This window comes from Amblyomma mixtum, chromosome 10 (genome assembly GCF_055824585.1).
Source record: "Amblyomma mixtum isolate Tamu chromosome 10, ASM5582458v1, whole genome shotgun sequence".
Taxonomy (NCBI): Eukaryota; Metazoa; Arthropoda; class Arachnida; order Ixodida; family Ixodidae; genus Amblyomma; species Amblyomma mixtum.
Genome location: NC_143021.1, coordinates 83089696 through 83115216, shown reverse-complemented (window position 1 = coordinate 83115216; position 25521 = coordinate 83089696). Strand labels below are relative to the sequence as shown.

General features: G+C 49.6%; 2 protein-coding genes across 2 annotated transcripts in view; one reads left to right on the top strand and one right to left on the bottom strand.

The window, feature by feature from the left end:
* Positions 1–7895: 7895 nt before the first annotated feature.
* Positions 7896–25521, bottom strand: part of LOC149326300 (cytochrome P450 3A19-like) — a 158169-nt gene continuing 140543 nt past the window's right edge. The window contains exon 8 of the mRNA XM_089564533.1: positions 7896–7979. Coding sequence (XP_089420659.1) covers positions 7896–7979 — 84 coding nt within the window. The remainder of the gene's footprint in view (positions 7980–25521) is intronic.
* Positions 21139–22623, top strand: LOC149326301 (uncharacterized). The gene has a single exon (XM_089563387.1). It carries the CDS (start codon positions 21139–21141, stop codon positions 22621–22623), a length of 1485 nt encoding a protein of 494 aa, XP_089419513.1.

The window sequence follows — 25521 nt, the reverse complement described above, 5'->3', positions numbered from 1 at the left end:
TCCACAGACACTCGGCTGTGACAAGGCCCAGAATATGTCCGTTTGGCAATAATAATTCACTCTAAATAAGCCGGTAAAAATACAGGGTGTTTCGCCTATGACTTTGCATGATTAAAAAAATGGGCGCTTTGTTTTAGAACAGTGCTTTTTTCAGCATAGCATTGTCAGTGGTGTTCTAGATCAAAATACAGCTAAGACGTGCTAACACCAGGGCGCTTAACTAATACTGAATAGTTAACTTTTTAACTATTGCTGTTAGGCTGCTTAATTACTGTGAGGCGTGTAGCCCACTGTATTTAGTTTTCACATCAATTTTCAGAATTTCCAAAACGCCTTATGCTCGGCGCTACGGCCCAACCAATTTTGGCTGTTTCGACGAGTTACGTGAACTACATGGAGAGGTTGCCTTGCCTTCAAGCTTCTCGAAAGCGCCTGTGTTTTGGCGCGATGTAGCCAAAATTTGTTCGGCCACAGCGCCGAAGGTAGCCGCGTTTTTGAAATTCTAAAAAGTGGTATGAATATTACGTTGGGATACACACCTCTCAATAATTCAGAAGCTTAACAGCAATAGTTAAAAAGTTAACTATTCAACATTAGCTAATCAACCTGCTAGTTATCACGTTTTACCTGTATTCTCATGTACTACATCACTGACACTGTCAAGCCCAAGAAAGCGCTCTTCCAACTAAAAAGCCTGTTTTTAGAAATTGTGTAAAGTCTTATGTGAAACACCCCATATAAGGTGTCTTTTGAAGGGAAGCAAAATTGAGGTCCATATGTTCCAATTTTCGTACATTGGCAGATAGAAGGTGAACCCTAAGAGAGAGCCGCTTTCCCGCTTTCGCAGTCCATAATAAGGCCTCGCTTGGCTGCAGTACGTGCAGTATACCAGGTGTTTTAGGGAAGCCCACCACTCATTTTTAAAACCTTTCCTCGGTTCAGAAGAGATTGCTTTTGCGGAATAGTAATTCAACTGCTAGCGTATGTCAGAAAACAATTTAATGATGAATAGTAGGCTGGTTCACATAACTCTAATCAATCACTCACTATTACACATAGGCGCCTAGTTAGAAATAATTGGTGGCTAGCTGTTTGTAAAAGCCATATAATTCAGTGAATAAATTTTTCAGGTATAATTTGCAGAAGCCTTGTTTATACCTATAAAAGCCCGAAAAAAGGCGGTACAACGCCACCAGATGCAGAATGCTAACTTTACAGTTCACGACGCTGTGGATCCCGGGAAGTGTGTGCCTTTGGACCTTCTGTCAACCGTCCATCAGAATGTTCTGCTTGCATGAAGCGAATGGTCCGTCAAAGGAATATTTTCCCAGCGCCTTCCCAGCTCTGCGCCTCTGCCAACCCTGGCCTTTGACCACAGCTGTACAGATATATGGTTTCAGAAGTCAAATGTATAAGCTGCTCAAAAGTTACTCGTCAGATCGCAAGCAACTCAAAACGCTAAATGATTTCCTATCTAGTTTGCAAATAGTCTTAACAGGGTTACTGCAGGGCTCAGTCCTCTGGTGCATCTTATTCACCCTTTACATCAATGATTTTCCTTGTGTGCTAAAGCACTCAAAAGCTTTCTCGTATGCTGATGACATGGTCCTAGTTGGATGCTCTATAAGAGAAATAACGGCTAGCATTAATGAAGAACTGACAGTGTTACTATATGGTTCATTGCTAATCAACTAACTTTGAACCTTCGAGGACAAAATATAGCGTCTTTTGCTCGAGAAACAAGGTAACTAATCTTGATAAATTGGCTATTTCTTTAAGTGGTACAAACTAGAACATGTTGAATGCTATAAATATCTGCGTGTTTATTTTGATTCATATATACACTGGGAAACGCAAATTATACATGTGCTCTAAGCTGGCATTAGGTTATTTGTTATTTAGAGCAGGGGAATTTTTGACTGACATTTTACACATGCTTTATTATTTTTTTTCCTTGAAGTGATATCCCTAACCTTAGTTCTGTACTGTACTGTTAAGGTATTTCCTTTGTTGAGTATTTCGTGAAATATTTTGAGTAATTCTTTTGCGTAAGCCACATAATGAACCTACTTTTGTATTTCATATCCTATATAATTTTAAATTAAAAAAAAATCTACTTAATCTTCAGAGGTTTCACAAGCTGCTGGGTGCACAATGCCCTCAGACACGGGAAGATAGACCAGTCTGCTACAGGTACTCATGTATTGGATCCCGGCAAATGCATGCCCTTCAGCATTTTTACAACTGCGCACCAGAATCTTCTGCTTGCATGTAGCAGAAGGCCCAACAGCGGGATATTTCACGCCTTCACAGAACATCTCCACTCATCGGCCGCTCCCAGCGTCTTTCCGGCTCTCCGCCTGAGAATCCTCGATCCTTTCCCCGACATCAACACTGATGGGACCTAGCTGATCACAGGCTATTTAACCAACTTAATCTTCGAAGGTTTACCTGATAGTGCACGATGCCGCCAGACACAGGAAGATAAGTCTGCTAGCTTGTAGGCACTGACGACTGGATCGCAGAAAATGCACACATTTCCGTCTTTTTTTTTAACCGCCCACCATAATCTGATTGCATCCAGCGAACGTCCCGTAAACGGGACATTTCACGCCCTTGCCGATATCCACCACTAATCCGCCGCTCCCAGCTTGTGTCCGGTATTCTGCATGCTAACCCTTGCCTTCGCCGACATCAACACTCACGGGACCTGATCACAAGCTACTTAACTGACTTAATCTCCACAGGCTTTTACAAGCTGTTGGGGCATGATGCCGCAGTCTGCTAACTTTTGCGAGTACAGAGGTATTGGATCCAGGAAAATGCATGCTTTTTATCCTTATTCTGCTTGCATGCAGCAAATGGCCGTTAAAACCCCCACTGAACACCGCTGCTCCCAACCTGCCCTTTTCTTGGGAACCCTGACCTTCGCCGATGTCAGTAGCAACAGGACCTGGTCACAGGCTGCTTCAAAGGTTTACCAGCTGCAGGGCGCACGACGGGGCCAGGCAGGGAAATGACAGGTCTAGCTAATCTTCCTGCTCCTGACGTTTTGTATCCAGGGAAATGCGTGCTCTAGATGTCGCCTTGTATCAACAGCCCACCAGAGCCTTCTGTTTGCTGGTAGCGAATGACACGTCAAAGATATTTCACGCTCGTCGAAAGAAACCACTCATCTGCTGCTCCGAACCCCTTTTCCTTCTCTCTGTATGGGAATCCTGACCTTCGTGGAGATCCACACTAATGGGACCTGGTCACAGGTTTTTCAATGATTTGGTACGACGCTGCTAGACATAGGGAAATGACCGGTCTACTTACCTTTCAGGTCCTGCCGTTCTGGGGCGCGAAAAATGCGTGCACTTCTCCCATCTGTCGACGGACGACCAGTATATCAACTTAGACATAGCCAACGGCCCGTCATGTTTCGCATCCTCGTTGGCCATCATCTCCTCTCCGCTTGTTTCTTTCTGCGTAAGCCGCCTTTCCTTCGCCGACGTTAACAGTGGTAGGACTTGAGTAGACGTTATTTCAAAGATATACCGCCACTGTGTATGGGGCACGCAACCATCCATAGTAAGAGGACCAATCTGCTAGCTTTTCAAGGCCTTATTTTTTGGATTCCAGAAAATGCGCACTATTCGGCCTGCTGTCAATAACCGACCAGAATCATCATTCACAATGCCAACGGCTCATGAAAGGAATGTTTGACACTCCCGATGAACTCCACCACTCATCCTCTGCTTCCAGCTGGTTCCGATTTTTTTTTTGTGACGGAACAGCGCAAAACACCGAGACAAGAGACAAGCGCTGACTTACAACTGGTTTTTATTTCGAAGAAACACTGCTTCTTATACCTTCTTCTCCCCCTCAAAAAACAACAAATGCATCACAACCATATCGTTCAAGCGTCCAAAAAAACATAAGATTGGACGCTTGAACGATATGGTTGTGACGCATTTGTTGTTTTTTGAGGGGGAGCAGAAGCTATAAGAAGCAGTGTTTCTTCGAAATAAAAACCAGTTGTAAGTCAGCGCTTGTCTCTTGTCCCGGTGTTTTGCGCTGTTCCGTCACAAATGAATAACCAACATGCCCAAGCTGCTGTCCTGGCGATTTTTTTTGCGTGGGCAGTCTTTCCTTCGCCAATGTCAACCGTTATGGAACTCGATTAGAGGCTATTTCAAAGATTTACCGGCTGCTGGGGGCACCCTGCCGGATGGAATGACTAGTCTGCTAGCTTTTCAGGTCCTGACGTTTTCGATCCCAGTAAAAGCATGCTCTTTGGCCTTCTGTGAACAGCCGATCAGAATCATGTTGCACAAGGCCGAAGGCACATTAAAGGGATGCTTGACACTCCCGTTGGACATCACCACTTATCTTTTTCAGGTTTTCTGCATGGGCACCCTTGCCTTCGCCAATGTACAGCAATCGGGCTCGATTAGAGGCTATTTCAATATTTAGCAGCTGCTGGGGGCACGCTGGCAGATAGCAGACTAGTGACACTGCACGCTGGCAGATTCATTCAAAGGATCTTCAAATGTAAACGACATACCATTAGCACGCTCTCAAAACAACGAAACAATTTCAAGATGTCTACGATTCATTCTTCTGTTGAAGTTGTCTTTTTCAGTGAGCACAAATCTAAAGATCCTCAAAGTCATTCCGTCACTATGTTTACTAATTTGTCTGTCGATTTGAGCCAAGAAAATGTTGCTCAGTACAGGCGCTACCTTTGTTCCAATAGAAATTCCTGTCTTTTTTGCACATAGACGTTACCTCGCCACCGTAGATGAGTTGATTTTAAGTAATAACAGCTGAGGAAAGGTGTCAACAGACACTTTGCACTGACGCATAAAGACAACTTCATCATTCTTGTCAGTGATGCATTTCTTCACCTCTTTCATAATACTGTTTTGGTACGTTTAGGGATGTAACCGAAAATCTGAAGAAAGACCGGAGGATATATCCGCCACCGGATAGATCCTAGACTAAAAAGGAGTCGTACGACTGGAGAAGACTCGAAGCTCGAAATTTCTTCTCGCCCCTGTGGAGGAGTTGGACGGGTGCCAGAGGGCGGAAGAGGGACGGTGCAGAAACCGAAATTGGTGAATTTTGCGGCCACGTGGCAACACTAGATCACATAATTTGGAGATGCGTTCGTGCCCCAGGGCGCAACGCGATTAAAATTAGCGATGAGTGGGGGACCACGCTGAGAAGCTCCGACGAAAAAACTCAGCGCTTCGCCGTCCGCGGCCGAGGCTGAAGACCTCTTCTCCTAGACGGGATCGGATGTCCTCCGGCCGCGGTGCGACAGACTGCCTCCCCGGACGCCTGCGTGCGGACCCGGAGGTGGCTACCGTGCCATATTCGGCGGAAATAAATGTTCTTCCTCCTCCTCCTTCTTTTCAGGAAGAGAGAAGCAAAGATCTTCAATGTCAATACTGAAGCCTGAACAAAAACCAGGATTATTAGGCTTAAGAAAATGGATTACCTTGTCTGTATTGTCAACCAAGAAAGGATCGTCCACAACTAACACTAAAAGGTGCAACTACACATAGCATGCTGCCAGCTTTCGATATGATGGCTCTGAAAGGGACAATAATTTTATGCGTCTTTGCGGAGACAAACAATTCTAATTTACCAGCTTGTGCTTTCTGCACAGCCGTCGCCAACGGAACAAGATTATAGTGGTTCATTACCAAAATGGCCTGCTCCTTAACACCTTAACACTCTGGGAATCTACACTAACAAGTTTAAAGCACTTTTTGTCGGCCTGTGAAGCCTTTTTTGCAAAAATAGCTCCGGAGTAACAACAAAAGGACCCTCTTTATCTGACAACACAGGCAGCAAATTGTTGCACTCGAAATAATCCACTAGGGAACTTAAGTCCTCATGTCGTTGTGGTGCCCCCGGGGATGCAACCAAGGCGTTGACGCTCTCTTCTAGTAACCTAGGGCGTACACTCTCAACGACTTGTCTGGAATGCTTCTCGCCAAGGCCAACCTTTCAACCGGCGAGAGGACAGGTTCGTTGGCGTACTTTGGTCCTTGCTCAAGTGTCTTCCGATGCTGCGGCGGTAGATGAGCGTTGCCCAACAGCTGCACTTTACCGGAAGGTACCTCTGTCTTCTTCCTATGAACGTGTGGAAGGGCGGATGCCCACAAAAACTCCGTCGTCTGCTGTGAGGTGATGAACCATTCCTTGTACACCATGTCACGCTGATTTGTTTTATGGGTATTTTAACGTCCGAAAGCGACTCAGGCTATGTGGGACGCCGTAGTGAAGGGCTCCGGAAACTTCGACCACCTGGGGTTCATTGACGTTCACTGACATCGCACAGCACGCGGGCTTCTAGAAATTCGCCTCCATCGAAATTCGACCGCCGTGGTCGGGATCGAACCCGCGTCTTGCGGGTCAGGAGCCCAGCGCCATAATCACTGAGTCACCGCGGCGGCCTGTCACGCTGACGTTACGTGCCATACCTCCCACATGCCACCCACAAGCACCCCTTGAAGTAGCGAGCTTGTCGCCAAAGGTCCGAACGCAGAATGCGCACATCCCTCTGGAATGCCCCGTTGATGGCTGTAAAGGGGCGCAGGAGAGTTGAAGTTCCGAAGGACATAAGCCCTGCTGGAAGTGCCAGGCAAAGACTCGTGCTCTGTACACGCTAACCGCATAAAGCGTTGCGAGGCACGCTGGGTTAATTCTTATCTTTCTAAAATCTAAAACTAAAACCTAAAATCTAGAACTATGTTTCTAAAATAGTTGACTCATAAATGAGCGCTGAAAACCCTAGCTGCCTGCAAGAAGCTGTCGGAAGAACCCAGAGGTTAGGTCACTGACCTGCTTCTAGCCTGGACGTCACCTAATTGGCCGAAGTCTAAACACACCTTACTTTTAAAATATTAAAAAAACTAATCTATTCTACGCAGTCACGTCTCTCTCGCAATCGCCAGTTCGTCGGGTCCCGATCACTATGCGTAATCCGATGAGCGCCAAAACATGCGTCCGCACTGCACTGCTGTAAGCTGAAGACTCAGCGGAACATTTCGCACTGCGGCGATTTCCAACGGAGCGTCAGTTCTAAGCGTGCTGTGTGCTCTTCGTCTCAAAACATGCCATCGATCCGAAGGCAGCAGCGCCAATATCGACGACTGGAACTGTGGCTTGTATGGCTAAAAAGAAGCAAGCACACGTAGTCGACCAAAACGTAGCATGACGTCAAAAAGTGGCAGGCACTCAAAGTTGACGCTGATAAAAGGCGAGCAGCTGCCCGCGAAGTCACGAGATGGCGCTTGAATCCTGTTATATAAAAGAACTTGACGTGTGCGCGGTCAGTGGGTTGACGGTAAGCGCATATCTCTTCTGGGAGTTGCCTGTGCGACAGATATGTCGCTTGGTTTTGCCGTTGTTTTATTCACGTTATTTTACTGACCCGAACCATGTTGACTGGGTGAGGTCAAACTGAGCAGGTGAGCCTGCTCATATTCTGTCGCTCCCGTCGGGAAAGGGTAGACTAGCGCGTAAAGTGGTTGATCGTGAGGGATTTGGTTGGTATGTACCAGACAGGGTCGATGAGGTGTAGCTAGCGGTCGTCCGGAGTCATAGTCTCGCAGAAAGGTTGCAGATTTCACTGGGAAGTTGTCCTAAATACGTGTGGTCTGACTTTAAGTTTTTTTTTTACTTTATACATTAGGAGATGTTCTTGGCGCCCATATACTGTCCTCAACAGACCGAGAACAACACAGTGGATGGAGATGTCATAGTTTTGTGTTTTTGTGGTAGCAAGAAAAGAAATTTCCAACAGAATACAAGAAGACTTCGTTCTCAGCGCATTTAGTTTTCTTCCCTGAGAGTACCACACACTTTTATTTATAAGCTTGCACGGCGTGCAAATTTTAAGGCTTGGCGTGATGAAGGATGATCCATGGTCCTCTGCTAGGTTCTGACACCATTGCGTGCGAGTCCAGCCTCATTTCTTCCTGTAAAAAGAAGAAAAGAACGGTGAAATACCAACCTGATACCCACTAGCTTCAGTTAGCGGCTGCATCAAAATAGCCTCAATGTTCGTACGATGCTAGGAAGACACTAACTAGTAGTTTATAATGAACGCCATTGCTACAAGGCCTGCACCGCGTCGTTTGATGTGACCCCGGCGGCGTCGGGTCGGTTTTAACCGGTAGCAGATGGCAAACTCCGTCAACTGGGGAAAAAAAATGAGCCAATTTAGATCGCTGAAATAGCATGAAACTCCATCAAAGTTCTCTTACTCCTAGTTTAACCCCTCAAGTTACCTGAAAAGAGAAAATTTCCGAAATAGAATACCGTATGTTTAAAGCGCAGGAAAACATGAAGGACAGGAGAACAGAACGAGACGAGCGCTACTAGCGACTGGGTTTATTCAGAAACTTATTCTGTGAACAGCCTACCTGCGCAATTGCAGTCTGCATCGAATAACGTAACGTGACCATCAAAGGTAGAGCAAGAAAAGCAAATACATTGCCAACGTCCGATGAAAGCAATGATACCACTTGCGCCCATCGCTTGATATGATATTACAGTGCGTGCCAGAGCCACGTCCCTTAGTTGCACATAAGCAGCGACTCTTTTCGAAGCACTGTCAGAGAGATTTCGCTCACGCACTTCTCACTCTAGCCATAAATAAGCGGAGCGTCAAGTATTTTTATTGCGAAAGCAATACTGCTAGCACTTTTCTGCCGTCGGTGGAGGTCGTTCCTTCGCTCACGTGACAGCGTGACGTCACGAGCAGAGGAGAGCGGGGGCCCAACTCGTCTGTTCAGCCGTAGTCGTTCCTTCGCTGGGCTCTGCGGCTACCACGTGACGGCCTTCTTGGCCCGCCGCGTGAGGGCGCTCGCTAGGAGAGGATAAACGGGGCGCCGCAGGCGCGCTCCGCTTAGTCATGTCTGAGGAGTAGTACAAGGCGTCGCTGGAGCGACGTGCTGCGCGCAAACGCCGGCGCCGTGCCGAGAAGACAGACGAAGAAAGGCAAGAGCGGTTGGCTAAGCAACGCGCCTATGCCGCAGAATGGCGAGCCCGGCGGCGTTCTACAAGTTCTCTTTCTTTCAGTCGCAACAACAAGGCATCGCGCCGAACGGGTTGTGGCGTTCCTCCCTTCCTTTACGGTGCGGTTAAGGTGTCCACCGAGATGACATAGAATTACTGCGCCATTTCCTTTCATCAAAAAGCCGGTAGCCACGCGTGACCTGTAGACGCGGCGCACTGCGTTCCAAGACGCTTTCAGTCGTCGCGCAGCGCCGGCCGGTAGCCACGCGTGACCTGTAGACGCGGCGCACTGCGTTCCTTCAGTTGGAGGCGCTGCGCGCTTTCGCAAGCTACCAGGCTTAACCAAAGCTAAGCCTCCGCCAATGTTTTTCTTTCAAACTGTTTTTTTTCCTTAAGCTACTGGGCGCTTTTCTGGATTCCACACTGGTGTGCTTTGAAGGAAAAATGTATGTTGGACGGAAAGGGATTTGCATCGGCTCATGCGTTGCCGCAGTCTTATGCAAGATACTTTTAGCCCATTCTGAACCTCTCCGGTCGCAGGAACTCGACGCAGCTAACTAGCGTAGTGAAAGTCTGCCGCTACGTTGATGACATTCTAGTGGTCATTAACTTATGGACGCGAGCCTCAGCTAAAAGGGAGAGCGGATAAGATTTTAAAAACCTTTAACATATGTTCGGAGGAAGTACATTTCACTATGGAAGTCAGAAAAGGCAAAGCCCTTGTGTTTTGCGATTTTCGTCTTGTTTCAAACCATGGCGATCATGTGTGGGGGAGGTACATGGTGATGTATAGGAACGCACTTTAGCCTTTCCACTCACAACACTCCAAGCTGATAGTGGCCTTTTGGTGTCTTGCTTTCAATGAGCTTTGACGAGGTGCTGCGGGCATATTGTCACGGGGAATAGACAGGCGATCGGAGAAGAAAGGAAAGAAGCACGTTTGCTGAGCGAACTCGTGTTCACAAAGACGAAAAGACGACAGCAATGCGGCGAACGCTACAGCATCGGCGAAACTGGCCCAGCATCGCGCGTGTAGTTGTATCAAGCGTGGGTGCGCTTCTGTTGGACGCGGCGCCACCTGCTGGCTCCATCAGCTCGCGCCGGCACCCTCCACATAAAGGAGGAACAACAGAGTTAGCAGTGCACCCCCTGTAAAAGCTATCGCCTACATGGTCAACAAAGGCGACTCCATCAGGGTCAGCAAAAGAAATAGAATAATCTGTGGTAGGCTTCAGCTGTACAAGATGAGCCACTGACGACGTCGGGGTGATTGGTCGCGGCTGTCGGGGAGACCGTTGTAATGAAGAGGGCACAAGCGGTGAACTACTTTATAGGGACCAAAGTAGCGTCGTAACTGCTTCTCGCTGAGACCTCGCCGTGGTATGGGCGTCCATACCAAACCCGACCTCCTGTTTGATAGTATGTCGCGGTGTCGCAGGTTACAGCGCCGTGCGTCGAACCGCTGCTGCTGCGGGCCTCGAGTTCTTGCCAGCCGGCTAGTTTCTTCAGCACGCTGAAGGAATATAACTACGTCGGTGTTGAGGTCATCGCCTTCTTTGCGAGGGAGCTTGCGGTCGGGTGTCGTCTTCGCATCGCGTCCATAGCCGAGACTCAAAGGTGTCATGCGTGTCGTCTCTTGTACTGCAGTATTGTACGCGAACGTTAAGTAGGGAAGGATGTCGTCCACGGCCTTCTGTTCAAAGTCAACGTACTCTGACGGCATGTCCCCAAGCGTCTTGTTGAGACGCTTAGTTAGGCCTTTCGTCTGAGCATGATACGCTGCCGCCCGGCGGTGGCTAGTGTGGCTGTAGTGCAGTATTGCCTGTGTCATTTCCGCAGTGAAAGCCAGTCTTCAGACAGTGATGAGGATGCTTTTTTCGTCTTGGCGAAGGACGATGTTGTGGATAAAGAAACGCGTGACGTTCAGTGCAGTGGCGGTGGCCAAGGCTGTTGTTTCGGCGTAACGGCTGAGGTAGTCTGTTGCCATTATAATCCATTTGCTGCCGGACGCAGTCGTAGAGAACGGGCCTAAAAGGACCATCCCAACTTGTTGGAAAGGCCTTGTCGGTGGCTGCATTGGGTTCACGAGTCCGACTCGATTCTTTTCTGGAGTCTTTGGGCTCTGGCAATCCAGATGGCTTCTGATATAGGTAACAACGTCCGCCGTTAGCACGGCCAATAGTACTTCTGCGGTGTTCAGGCTAAGGTCCGAGCGACAACAAGGTATCCAGAGTTAGGCTCGTCGTGCGAAGTTTTCAAGATGCCTGCATGCAGGTTTTGCGTAATCACGAGGTTTTTATTTATTTATTTTTATTTATTTATTTAATACTGCAGAGTCGCTCGACTCCAAGCAGGCATGAGCGCGGGCATGAGCACAGATGCAAATGAAAAAACAAGATATGCACGAACTTCATACAAGAGCAAACGATGATACGAAAAAAAGAAACCAAAAAGACAAGGGTTTCACATAGAAAAGGCTCTCAAATTATCAACAAACGTTTCTACATTTGGGCTGTTCACTACACACTTCGGCAATTCATTCCACTCTGCTATTGATTTGAAAAAAAAAAAATGAGTGTTTAACTGTGTTAGAGTATGCACGAAATTCTTGCAGCATTTTTCCATGGTTATAACGCGTACTTGCTCGTGAAACAGGAGTAATATAATCATGGGTGTTTATCCTAATCAGGTTATTATATATTAGGTACAAAAATTTCAATCTTGCTTCAGTGCGCCTTGTCTGAAGGGATTCTAGGCCAATAGAATTGATCATAGCAGATACACTATCTCTTCGTTTGTATCGATTGCAAATGAAACGGGCCGCTATCCTCTGCACTCTTTCTAACTTGGAGATATTCTTGGCCGTAAATGGGTCCCATAAACAACAAGCATATTCCAGACGAGGCCGCACCAAAGCCTTATACGCTGCCAGTTTGACATGTTTTGGGGCCTTTGACAGTTTACGCCTCAAACAGCAAACACGAGGTTTGCTCTCGTGTTTGGCGCAAAGTTCTTTCTGAACAAGATGACGACGCAGAGCCAGATCGACAAAAGAAAGCATTTGAAGCTTATTCGGAGCGTGGTATTATGACCTTCAATATAGTCAATGAGGGAGTTGAACTCCGGGTCGGCACATTGCTGTTCACTGAGTTCTGTCGAGCTAAGTATGTATAGAAAATAATCTTCGCCGCGGTCACCTGGCGGGGGCTCCACAGGGACACGAGAGAGAGACAGTAGGCGTCGGCGTGCTTTCGGCCGGATCTCTTCGGCCGGATGATCTTTGAGGCGCTGTTGGAGTGACGCTGCTGAAAATACCTTAGTTGTTCTGATATTTTTGGAGCTGCTTGAAAATCAGAAAACTATTGCTCGTGATTTGCTGATGTGTCTGATATCGACTGACAGTTTTTGAACCATTTCGAAGCTTTGGAACCTCGCATATTGCCATTCTAGAATTGCCGTTCTGTGGTCGTGAAGAGCTGCGTTCGAATTTTCTCTAACAAGTTATACACTCATACACTTCACTGATCAAATCGATGATTTAGAAAACCTTTCGCAACGTAATAAGATTATAATGCCTGACCAGGCTGAGGAAGAAGAGGAAACCAATGACTTGCAAGTTTCTGAGTTACGGTGAAACTGAGTATTGAGTGCCCTCAGATCGAATGTTGCTGAAGGTAGGCAGAAGGCGCAACGATCGGGTTTGTCAAGTTGTTGAAACTCCTTGATTTTTGCGAAAAATAAATTAAATGAATAATGTGCCAAACTGAAAGGGTGTATAGTTTACATTACGGAGGACCTTTCGTCTAGGGTGCTGTCTGTCCAACAAAACCCGTGGGACGCTTCGGCTGCTTGTCGCAGCAACGGTTCTCGTGTACGGCTGCATTCTGACCATTTATTGATAAGGCTTGGTACGCTTAGTATCACGCTTTACATTCCTTAGTTAAGCTTCCTTGCGCACTAAACAACCTAGATAACCCTTGTGTGGAAGATATGCATCCATCGTCTTCGCCAACATCCGGTCCGTCACCTCCATCGAAGTCCTTTTCGCTCACCGCCTTTATGAATGACTCGCTTGTAATTTTGCGGAAAATCTAACCCCATTGAATGTTAATGCAAGAAGCGTCGTCAAAAATGTTTTCAGTCTACTATAGGTCTTCTCTGTCGATTCACCACATGTTGTTTTCCTCACCGAAATTTGGTTGCATGATGGCATGTACGTACGACTGTGAATTCACTCCTTCTGTTTACACTGCATTTCGGACCATTAGCCAAGAAGGTATAGGAGAGGGCGTTGCTCTGCTTTTACGATCAGATGCTAAGGTTAGTCTTTTGCCAACTCCTTTAGATACGGAGGCCGTTTGGTGCAGGATCATCTTCTCTAAATGTTCCATCCTTATTTGTGCCTGTTCTTTCCCGCCCGCCTCTCCTATCGACCACTTTCTTAATCTGAATCAGTTTATATTTGAAAATACCTTCGCTTCCTTTAGCTTCGTGTGCATGGGAAATTGTAATGGCCCAGGCATTCACTGGCTGTTCCTAAGGGCTTCTAGAGAGAACATTTCCATTTACACTTAGGTAATAAATGTGTCTACAGCCTTCGGCCTTTCACGAATTGTCGACGGTGCAACTCAAAATGATGCATTGTAGACCTAGTTTTTCTAAGTTTTGATCTCGCAGAGAAGGGTCACCGATGTGAAATAATAAACGGTGTTTCTGATCATCAAGGAGTTCTAGTTTCCATTGCTTGTCCTATTAACAAGCTGCGATGTGTCTTTTCGTCCTTTCCAGATTTCCAGAGTGACGACAATGTTTCTATCACTGACTGTCTTGCTGATCGTTTCGATGAATTTTCAGTCCCAAGTAAAAAAGTGACCTTCATACTTTATTTGCTTTTTTTGGAGATATTGTTAAAACCTGTATTAATTGGTTTGTCCCTGTTAAAACAAAGAAGGAAAACTTGAACGCCTCCTGGATAAACCGGGATATTTTGCATCTGTCACGTCGGATAAAAACAAGATTATCGAGGTCATGTTCTAATTCTGAAAGCATTGTGCGTTTAACGAAGCGAAGGAAGAGCTGCGTGCTCTGATTACTTCTGCAAAAAAAAAATTTCTTTGATGTTCAACTTGAAAGTTTACTAATTATCAACCGGAAAAAATTTTGTACTGCGATCCTTCCAAAAGATACTCCATCGAATTTGTTTGTTGTTAACGACAAACTAATTCAGGACGCTAAAAGTATTTCAGAAGCTTTTTAGTCATTTTTCTGCCTGTTTTACGGCATGGAATCTAATCATTGCTTCGTTCCTCTAGGCTGACTTATCTTCAATTGATGATGTGACAGTATCTTTAGAGGGTGTTTTGATTATGATACTGAATTTAGATTTGAAGAAATCAAGTGGAAACGATGGAATCTCCATTGCATTCCTCTTTAGATATTCACTGTGTACATTTCGTTACCGACATGATATTGCCACGTATCATTGTAGTGTTTGTTCGCTCACGCTCAAGGCTGCAGGAAAGGGCAGTTATCATTTTTGTTCATGACGCGAGAAGCGACCAGACTAATCTCGATTGATCGCAGCCATGAAAGGCTGCATCTAAGTTTTTCTAGATTACTGTAGATGATCTTGTCCTGTTATCTGGAAGTTTCCTTGCCGCCTTTAAATTGAGCGATGCCGCGAGCGGCGGACATTCGTAGTTCGACGATTGACGAGCACGCTTGTTGCTTACGCCGCCACCGAGTGAGTCAGTTCTTTTGCGGGCGCAAGTCAGCCCAAATAAAGAGATTCGTTTGCAAGTATTTCTGGTGTCTTCCTGACCGCTGGACTGCCGTCACTATAACGTGACAATATATTCATTAAACCTCTTGCTTCTAGTAGTGCAACTAAATCCTGGTTATTGCAAAAGTTCTCGCGTTGTTTAAGTCAGGCAATAAGAAACATCTTGACAACTACAGGCCCATCTCACTTGAATCGTCGTTATGTAAAATGCTAGACCTCATCATCCACACACTCATCATGAAATTTATTGAGTAGAATAATGTTTTATCCTATGTTCAGCACGGATTTAGACGAGGTTTTAGAACATTTAACCAATTATTTGACTTCGCACACGACATTACGCATAATCTCAGAAGAAGTCAACATTCATGACATGGATCTTTAATTTCCTCTCTGAGCGTTTTACTGTTAGTGAACTACAGTTCAGCCACAATGCCCGGTCTTAGGGCTTATTATTTCTATTAAGGCGAAAACCTTTAATGCCTCATACTTGTTAGCAAATGTGTCCGCGTTGTTTCGAATGTATGCCTTATATGGGCATATGTCAATCAACAGCCAATCGATACTTAATCGGGTGCAGTCGAAAGACATTGGAAGATGATATAAAGGGATTTTATGTTTATAGCATTGAACTTAATGACTAAATGACAAATTGGTAATTAGTAGTAGTTAAGAAGTGGCATGTGGGACTGTGCACTGCGCCTGTACATTAACTAACACTAATTAATCAGTGTACTAATTAAGATCACGTTAGCTATCACTAACCATACATTAACTAGCATCACGAAATGTGCAAGTCATGCTTAACTGTCATTAATCATGATTAATAGCTAAACGTTTCTAGGCGTTTCATAGACATTGTGTCGAACATTCTCCAGAGTTCCATCACTTGACAGGCGAGTGACAGGACATGATGCATAGGATTAGAACAATAGTAAAGACCAATTAGCCTAATTAATATTTCTAGTCAGACCACATAAATACATTAAACCAAGGAGAAAATTAGTCGACTTGGGCAATCGAACCAGGGTCTCCGGAGTGCGAGACGAGCACGCTAACCACTCCGCCATGCCAGCTCGTTGTTTTCGAATGAACAAAGGCGCGTCTAGCTAATACGGCATCTTCGTTCACTCCCATCTTACTGCCTTCCCTTACGGCGAGGCTCAGGTGTCCACCGAGATATGCGAAAAAGATACATTTCCTTTCCTCAAAAACCAATTTACCGTCGAGCAAGGCTTAGAGCCGAATGGGTGATGGCGTTCTGCGGACTCCCTGGCAGCGTTAACGTTAACGCGAAGCTTAACGTCTTAACCACACATCAGTGACACAAGCAACACTGCTCTTAAGGCTTTCGCCTCACCGCACTTTAGATGAACAAAGTCCCCCCTCCCCCCTGAATTTTCTTTTTGCATATTAAAGACCTACCTTGTAATGTCACCTTGAACATTCGTATGCATTCTGACGTCTGCGTTTTGTATGACATCATTCCCTCTTGAGATGATAATTCGCGCGTTAACGAATCATTTTTTAGCTTCTGCAGAGAGTGTGAAAGCTGACAGATAAATATTAATTTCCGCAAAACTGCCATAACATTCAGAAATAATTCCTCCTCATCGATTTTTGATTACTCTTTTCGTGATATACTGTTTGGAAGGGTGTCCCTCACGTCCTGGGCGACCTTCAAGAAGCATCTGCTGAGTACGTTTACTAGTGTCGCACGTAAGGAAAGAGCGGAGGTCCTGCTGCAGTAAAGAATTCAACGCCAAAATGAGACTGCGTACGTGGGAGATATGGACAACGAAGAAGGCAGTGCTGGGCTCGTGCACGGAGCGCGAAGAGGACGAAGTGTGGTGTGGGTGCCGTTGCTCTTTTTTAATCCAGTTGCTCACTTCACCACCTATATTGGCCCATTTCGACCCGTCGGCGCCCACTGAAGTTCGCACAGACGCCAGCGGATATGGTACCGGCGCTGTGCTCGCCCAACGTCACCAAGGTCAAAACCGTGTCATTGCATATGCCAGCCGTGTTGTTTCCACCGCCGAGCGCAATTACTCCATAACGGAGCGCGAGTGTCTCGCCCTTGTTTGGGCTGTCGCTAAATTTCGACCCTACCTGTTTGGCCGTCTTTTCTCGGTTGTGACGGACCACCACGCTCTTTGCTGGCTTTCTTCGCTGAGGGACCCCACAGGCCGGCTTGGTCGTTGGGCATTGAGCCTGCAAGAGTACTCTTACGCCGTTCTCTACAAGTCCGGGCGCCTACATCAAGACGCTGACTGCCTGTCTCGTCACCCTGTGGAGCCGCCAGATCCTGGAGACAATGACCTCGGCCTATGCTTATTCGCTATCTCTGATCTGCTTAGCATCGCGGCCGAGCAACGGCAAAATTCCTCCTTGCGTCCCCTTATTCACCGCCTCACCAGTTGCAACCCCGATCCTTCGCTCCAACTCTTTGTTCTTCAGGATGACATCTTATACCACCGCAACCTTCGCCCTGACGGCCCTCCGCTCCTGCTCGTCGTTCCTCAGCGTCTCCGCTCGTCTGTCCTCGCGGAACTACACGACCTGCCCACCGCGGGCCACCTTGGTGTCTCCCGCACGTACGATCGGGTCCGACGCCGCTTTTTTTTGGCCCGGCCTTTACCGTAGCGTTCGGCGTTACGTTGCCAGCTGCGACCTCTGTCAACGCAGGAAGCGGCCCTCCACTTTGCCTGCTGGCCTTCTGCAGCCTATCGACGTACCTCTGGTACCCTTCCATCGTGTAGTTCTAGACCTCCTCAGACCTTTTCCTATGTCCAGTTCCGGCAACCATTGGATCGCTGTCGCGACTGACTACGCCACTCGGTGCGCTATCACGCGTGCATTACCAACCAGTTGCGCTACCGATGTCGCCGATTTCCTATTGCAAAATGTCATCCTTCATCACGGTGCCCCACGCCAATTTTGTCCCGGGTAGGTGACGACATACTTCGGTCCTGTTCCACGCTGCATAAACTAACAACAGCGTACCATCCTCAAACGAACGGGCTTACCGAGCGCCTGAATCGGACCCTGACTGACATGCTATCTATGTACGTCGCACCCGACCATCGTGATTGGGACATTGCCTTGCCCTATGTAACATTTGCTTACAATTAATCGCGCCATGACACCACGGGCTATTCGCCTTTCTATCTTCTGTATGGCCGGCATCCTGCGTTGCCATTGGATATACTCCTGCCGCCTTCTTCGGCCTCGACCACGGAGTACGCACGTGACGCCATCGCCCAAGCAACCATGGCCCGCGAAATCGCCCGCGACCGTCTCACCAACTCCCAGGCCTACCAGAAGTCAGTTTACGATCGCTGACATCGCCCAGTACACTACGTGCGATGATCACTCGTCCACGCTTGGCCTCCCTCTCGCCCTGTCGGTCTTTCCGAAAAACTACTCCGTCAGTACAACGGCCCCTATCGCGTGCTCCATCAGGTTACCGACGTTACTTATCCTCCGTCGTCATCCCCCCCCCCCCCCCCCCCCTTGTCACTGACGTTTTTCCCGTAGTTAGCCTCAAGCCGTACCGTGCACCTGCTCCGTTCGAATTTCGAAATGCTCGCACTTTCGAGGGAAGAACCCTCAACATGACTTAGTGCTGGTGTAGTTGATGCAGATTCATCATTTTTGTTCACCCATACACTGTGCAGCAAGAAAAGAAACGAGTGGAGCTAAAATAAAGCTTTATTTTTTAATTAGTCACCTGCTTCTTTTTCGTTCTCTGAACGTTGCGGTAATCCCAGCAGATGTATGCACTGTGGCAAGACAGAAAAATACATTGCTCCCGCCAAGTTGCGCTCGCTAGTGGTTTTGTCGGCGCCTTATAACTGTAGCGGAAATGCATTTCTGAGTTATTTTCGTGCATACACTGGGTCAGTGGCTTCCCAGCTACTCATGTCATTATGCAGTCCAGAGCAGTAGCCCCTATTGTCGCCGTACAGTCGACAGTCTCTCCACACTGAGCAGAATCCTGTAGCACACAACTATTCTGACACTGATGACAGTGCTGTTCCTGGATCACGTCTAGCTAGGGCGCTGCCACACCGAAAGCGAAAGCGTGTGCAAGATATACCCAAAAGTGAAACTGCATAAGAATACTGCACAGTGATCAAGGGCAACACACGGACAGTGCTTTTATGTTGCAAGCTAAAGCAGGCACGTTTGACATCGTTCAAAAGGGTTGAAAATTGGGCGAGTTGGTACGAATTCATACTGGTGTGGCACCACAGGGACAGGGACAGAGACAGAGTGACAACAACACAAGTGCTCACTAACAACTGACAAAGTTTATTAAAAGCACAAAAAATATATAGACGAAACCTATGGTTACATGCACAGTCATAACATGGTTACAAGGGTTACAAGCAAGAACACGCGTTAAATCACAACGAATCTATCTGTTATCATGGTTTAGTGTTCTTTGAAGATAATCACCCTCGGCGTCAAGCAGTAGCAAGGATGGCAAACTCACGCATACATCTGCCGACTTTTTTATGCGGAAGGACTCCATAATCTCCCGGGAAGTCTTATCTTTGTGCTTCCAGAGAACGCGCGTTTCCTTGAACATCGTGATGCTTATTACAGATCTAAGGAGCAACACCAGTGTCTGTTTGCTTGTTGTGAACTTTCTTTTCACTTTTGTGCAAGCGCTAATAATGCCTAATAATGCCTGATAGAGCCCAGGAGCTTAGAAAGGGAATGCGGGATCTTAAAGCTAATATGGAACGTGAATTTCGCAAGGAAATGAGAGAATTTCGTAAAAGTCTAGATTTCTTTAATGAGAAGTTCGAAGAAACAAAAAAGAAACAAGCTCAGCTGGAAATAGAAAGCCAAGCTTTAAGGGAAGCCAATGAAAAGCTTACTGTTGAGTGTGATCTTCCGAGACAACAAGGTTGCCAGCTTGAGCAAAGAATTACAGCTGGAGAGCAGTATTCACGCAGGTGCAAACTAGAAATGAAGGGAATGCCTAAGCTGGAGAGAGAAAACCTTCCTAAAACCCTCGAGCGAGTTGGGGAACTACTGAGCACGCCCATTACTGAACGCGACATCGAAGTATGTCGTCGGGTTCCGACGAAAAACAAAAACGAGCCATCTAACATTGTTGTTCAATTTAAGAACCGCTCAAGACGTGACGAGGTGCTCCAGAAAGCAAAGAAAACGCGTATATCAACGGAAGACTTTGGTCTCTCGCCCAAGAAGCCTGTGTTCGTGAATGAGCACCTGTGCCTTGCTGTGAAACAGTTGCTCGGAGCTGCGGTTGCGAAAAAGAAATCCGCAAACTGGAGTTATGTCTGGACGAGCGGTGGAAAAATACTGGCCAAGAAAACAGACACATCATCTGTACTCTACATTCGTACCGTTCACGATATTGAGAAGATGACGTTGTGGGGATTCGCGCTGTCTCGAGGGCAGCCTGTGCTGCTCCTTTTCGACTGCTGCGAAACCCTGTCCGCTAGCGGAGGCGCGGTACGGCTCTGGACGCTGCCTAACCACCCGCTGGGCCCTCCGGTTTCGCGGGGATCCCGGCTGCACTCCACGGGGGGTCGTGCTACGGGGTCCGCTGATTGGGTTGCGGGGGTGTGACGTAGGGGCGAAGTTGTGCTGTTCGGTAGCGGGTTGCGGAAGCGCGGGAGAGTTGGTGGTGGGCGTGCGACGAGGGCGGAACACGGGCCGACGCAAGCGACAAGGTACGTGAGCGACCAATATTCGCTGTCCCCGAGGCCTTTGCCGACGGCCATTCGCGTGCCTTGTCGCACAGGTCCCGAACATCGCAAGCCGAGAGCCTCGCGCCCCGCTCTTGCGGAACCTGCGAGCGCCCGGCGAAACCCGCCGAGTAACCGCCGGCGCTGACCCGAGTCAGCCGCGGCTCTCACTAGAGTTTTCCCGCCGCACCGGTCTGCGCGCGCATCATCTGCGGCCCGCTGTCGGGTGGCGGTGGATGCCAGGTGCGCACGGGCGAAAGGAGTGCCGCATGCAGTGCTTGTGTATGAGTGTACCGCTGTTGTCAGCACAATAAATACGTGTGCTGCAAACGTGCTACTGCTCTTGAATTGAGAGCGCACGAGCGCGGCAAGAGCAGTCCGGTCCCCTTACGGCTCGGTGCTCGAACCACGCAGTGGGTCTCTCTCTTCGCACGCCTCGGGACATATAAGGAAGCCCACTCTTGGGCTACGTGCTGACCCCGCGCGCGGAGGGACTAAGGGAGGTACCCACATTTCTGGCGCCCGAACGTGGGGCCGCGACTGCCTGTGCAATTGCTGCCACGCACAACGAGCCGAGAACCGGTGTGACCAGCTTGCCGCGCCATGTTCTCCAGTTTTAGGGAGGCGTCATCTTTGACGTTTCTCGCGAACGTCGCCCAGTGGGAAAACTCTATCGTCGCTGGTGATGTTGTAATGTCGGGGAGAGCGGTATCAGCAGCCCAACGGGCTGCAGTGTCGGAACTAACGGAGCAAGCGCAAGGCGTCTCCTCGGCACCCGTTCGCTCCGGTTTGAGTCCGCTGGACGGAGAGATAGGTAATGGAGGGCTGCAATCCTTGATGGAAGAAGGCAGATTGCCGAACACGCCGCTGGCTAATGGGGAACACAGAGAGACTACGGAGCAAATGGCTGCTAGCCCGCTAGTACGGAGCGAGGAATTGGTCGCGCCTGATGTTCCTGAGAGCTCGAGGCAGGCGGAAGAGATAGCGCAGCTGCTTGTGGATCCCGAGCATGCTAAGACCCAAAAGGCGGGAGCTCTCAGTGGAGCGCCTGTACCAGACGCGTCAGCGTTGCTGCAGGACGCGACGCGGCTGATACAGTCCTTATCGGGCGCTCTTCAGGCTTCCCTGGAGGCATCCAAGCACTCGCGGCCGGCGGTAAAGGTGGCCATCCCAACATACCGTGGTTACGCCGACACGGTCAGCGTAACTGACTTCATCGAAAGTCTAACGCACTACCAGGCTGCGGTAGCACTGGATGACCGCGAGATGCTCACGCGTATCGTGCCTGTTGCCCTTGTGGAGCGAGCAGCGCAATGGTACCGGCTTTCCGGTCGCCGAGCAACCACGCTCGATGAGTTCAAGGCGGCTCTCCGTCGGGAATTCTTGCCTGTAGACTACCACCGTAGGATGCGGCGAGAGCTTGAGCTGCGTACGCAGGCGCCTGACGAGTCATTGCTCGAGTATGTGCGGACAATGGAGGATCTTTTCCGGATCGCCGAGCCGACTGCCTCAAACGACGAGCGTGTCGAGAGAGTTGTTAGGCAGGCGCATCCCACTTTTGCGGCCTACTTGCGTGGCGGTCGGTTTCGCGACCTAGATGACCTGGCTGCGGAGGCCAAGCGCATACAAGGCGACATCCTCGCCATGCGCGCATACCGCCCTCCACCGCCTGCCAGCGAGGCAGTGGAGCCCCGCTGCGCGTGGACAGGGGCTTCCTCCTATGCACGCTATGATGCTTCTGCCCAAGCTGTGTGCGCAGTCGGCGCGGACACCCGCCAAGAGTGGAAATTAAGCGAACGCGCTCTTGACCCGTTTACTTTTCACCGGCGTGCAAGCAGTGCCACCGCTACTGCTAGTCCGAACAAAAGTCGAGCCTCTGGGCACGGCGGGGGACAAGGGGACACATTCCCGAAACGGCCGGAAGGCCGCTCAGCGGGGTGCACCAGGCGGGAGGGGGCATTTCCAAGACGCGGAGACATGCCTGCACGCGGAGTGCGGTGCTTCCAATGTGGCGAGCTGGGCCATATCTCTCGTCTGTGCACAAGTGAGCCCGTCCAGCAGGGAAACGGGGTCGGGGGTCGGGTGTGAGGACACGCTCGATCGAGATAATTGCTGTTCCCTCCGTATGCCGTGCTGGCCTGCCCTCCGACATGCCAGCTCCGTTCATCAATGTCACAATTGCGGGTCGTGAAGTCGCGGCGCTTCTAGACACGGGGGCCAGTGCCTCCTTGTTTGGGGACGAAGTTGCCTCCCTCTTACCGAGCAACTTTTAGCCTTGCCAGCGGCGCCGCCCATGCGGCTGGCGCGGTGAGGCTGATGGTCAGATGGGGCGGGAGAGTGGGGCGCTTTCGCTTTATTCACCTTCCCGGACTGACTGTTCCCGTGATTCTTGGGCGCGACTTTCTTCGTAAGTCCCGGATCGTGGTAGACATTGCGAACGGTGGCTACCGGATCGGCCCCGTGTCCCCCTTGAAACCTTTCGCCAGCCCACCCTCGGCTCGTGTTATTGCCCCCTCGGGGCGGGCGCCTCCTCCTCGCAGTGTTGTGGGAAGCGGGGCCGGCGAGGGAATCGCGTCCGTGGTTCAGCGGAGGCGCGCGCCTGTGCAAGATGGGGGCGTCCACCCTTTGGTGGCTGGTGCAGTTGCGCTGGATCGGGAACAGAAGGCTCGCATGTCGGACTTGCTCTTCCGGTATAAAGAGCTGTTCACCGACGAGCCAGGTTGTACCGACCTAGTGCGCCACAAGATCGAGACCGGAGACGCGCTTCCCTTGAAGAGCAACCCCAGGCCAGTGAGTCTGTCCAAAAGGCGGGCTATCGATGGAGTGCTAGATGAAATGCTGGCAACCGGGGTCGTCAAACGCTCAGATAGCCCCTGGGCATCTCCAGTCGTTCTTGTGCCAAAGAAAGATGGTAGTTTTCGCTTGTGCGTCGATTACCGCCGACTGAACGCGCTCACCCGGAAAGATGCATATCCGCTGCCCACCATTGAGTCCATAGTCGGTAACTTGGGGGCGGCAAAGTATTTTACTACGCTTGACGCCGCCAAGGGCTACCTTCAGGTAAAAATGGAGCCCGAAGACCAAGCCAAGACCGCCTTTACCTGCCATCGAGGCTTGTTTCAATTCGAAAGGATGCCTTTCGGGCTGTGCAATGCGCCAGCCACCTTCCAAAGGTTAATGGACAGGGTACTTGGCGACTCAAAATGGTCGCATGCGATGTGTTATCTCGACGACATTGTAATATACTCGCGCACGTTTGACGACCACATTAAGCACGTTGGAGACATTTTGCAGAGACTCAATGCAGCGGGTATGACTCTCAACCCAGCGAAAGCGCAGGTGGCGCAAACTCAAGTGCAGTTACTTGGGTTCACACTGGGCGGAGGTTCCATTGAACCAAACTCGGAGAAGCTCAAGGCGATCCTGGATTTTTCCGTGCCCAAGGACGTGCGCGACCTTCGTCGCTTCCTAGGAATGGCCAATTTTTATCGGTCATTCATTCCGTCCTGTGCCAAACTCCAGGCTCCGCTAACAAAGCTGTTGGGCAAGGCTGTCGAGTGGCACCGGGGCCCTGAGCAAGAACAAGCGTTTCGCGCCTTGTCTCGTGCCATTGCCGAGACGGCGAAGCTCAGGTTGCCTGACCTGACCAGAGAGTTCGTTGTTCAGACGGACGCGAGTGATCTGAGACTGGGGGCTGTCCTCCTCCAGGAATATGATGGCGTTCTGCACCCACTGGCCTTTGCCAGCCGCTCTTTGCTCCCCGCGGAGAAGAATTATTCTGTTACTGAAAAGGAGTGCCTAGCAATCGTGTTCGCTCTGCGCAAGTTCGACGTCTATTTGGACGGCACGAAGTTCATTGTGCAGACCGACCACAGCGCACTCAGCTGGCTCATGAGGCTTCGAGAACCCGCGGGCCGACTGGCGCGCTGGGCGCTCCTCGTACAGCACTACAACATTTCGGTGCAGTACCGAAAGGGGAGCACAAACGTCGTTGCAGACGCGCTATCGCGTGCCCCTCTGCCTGCCACCGCCATTGCCGGAGGCAGGTGGGAGGGAGGAAAAGTTGTTCCGCCAGTTCGGGCGAGCGAAGCGGGGGTCGACGTGGAGAGAGAGTGTCCTCCCACATTTGGGGAAAGCGATGCCTCACGAGCGCGGACAGAGCGCGGGAATGGGACGGTTAGCAGAAATAGCTACGCGGAGGCTGCCTCCCCCCGTTGGAGGGGCTGACAGGGTCTGTGCACTAAGTGGGATACGCAAGTGTCAGTCAAAAACGAATGACTCGCAAAGCTTTGGACGGGCTGTCCCCTCCTGTGAGGGCGCAGCCACCTTGCGCGTGCCGAAGGGGCCCCCCTTTTTGGGCAAGCCCCGCACCGCGATGAAGGAGAACCACGCCTTTGCTTCGTCTCCGTCTAACTGTAATGGAAGCGGCTCCCCCGTCGGGGATACCGCAATCATATTCAGCCGGGAAGAGCTCCTGAGGGCCCAGCAGGCCGATTCTTTCTGTAGAGAGATTAGAAGTCGTTTGGTTGAGACAGAGCGCCGTAACGTTGCTGGCGTTGCAACGAGTGCGGAAGGGCCCAAGCCAGCTTGCATTGCTGGCAGCCCCGAGGATTCGTTCCTGCTGGACCCGGATGGGCTCGTGCTGAGGTATATCGCTACCGACGATGAGTCCATTGATCCGTTTAAGGCAGTGGTACCCAAAAGTCTGAGATGCGCCACTTTGCGTTATGCTCACGACGAGCCACTCGCCGGACATTTGAGCGGCTCAAAGGTCTTTGCAAGACTCAGCCGCACTGTCACCTGGCCCGGCATGAAGCGGGACATTTTCCGCTATTGTCGGACCTGCCATGTCTGTCAGACGGTGAAATCTCGCGGTGGCCGCCCACCGGGATTGATGCAACCGATTGACAGTCAGCGGCCGTGGCAGTATGCTGCCTGCGACTTAATGGGGCCTTTCCCTAGAAGTAAGCAGGGCTTTCAGCACCT

Coding starts and splice junctions, on each gene's coding strand:
- LOC149326301 (XM_089563387.1), top strand. CDS start 21,139: ATGTTCTCCAGTTTTAGGGAGGCGTCATCTTTGACGTTTCTCGCGAAC.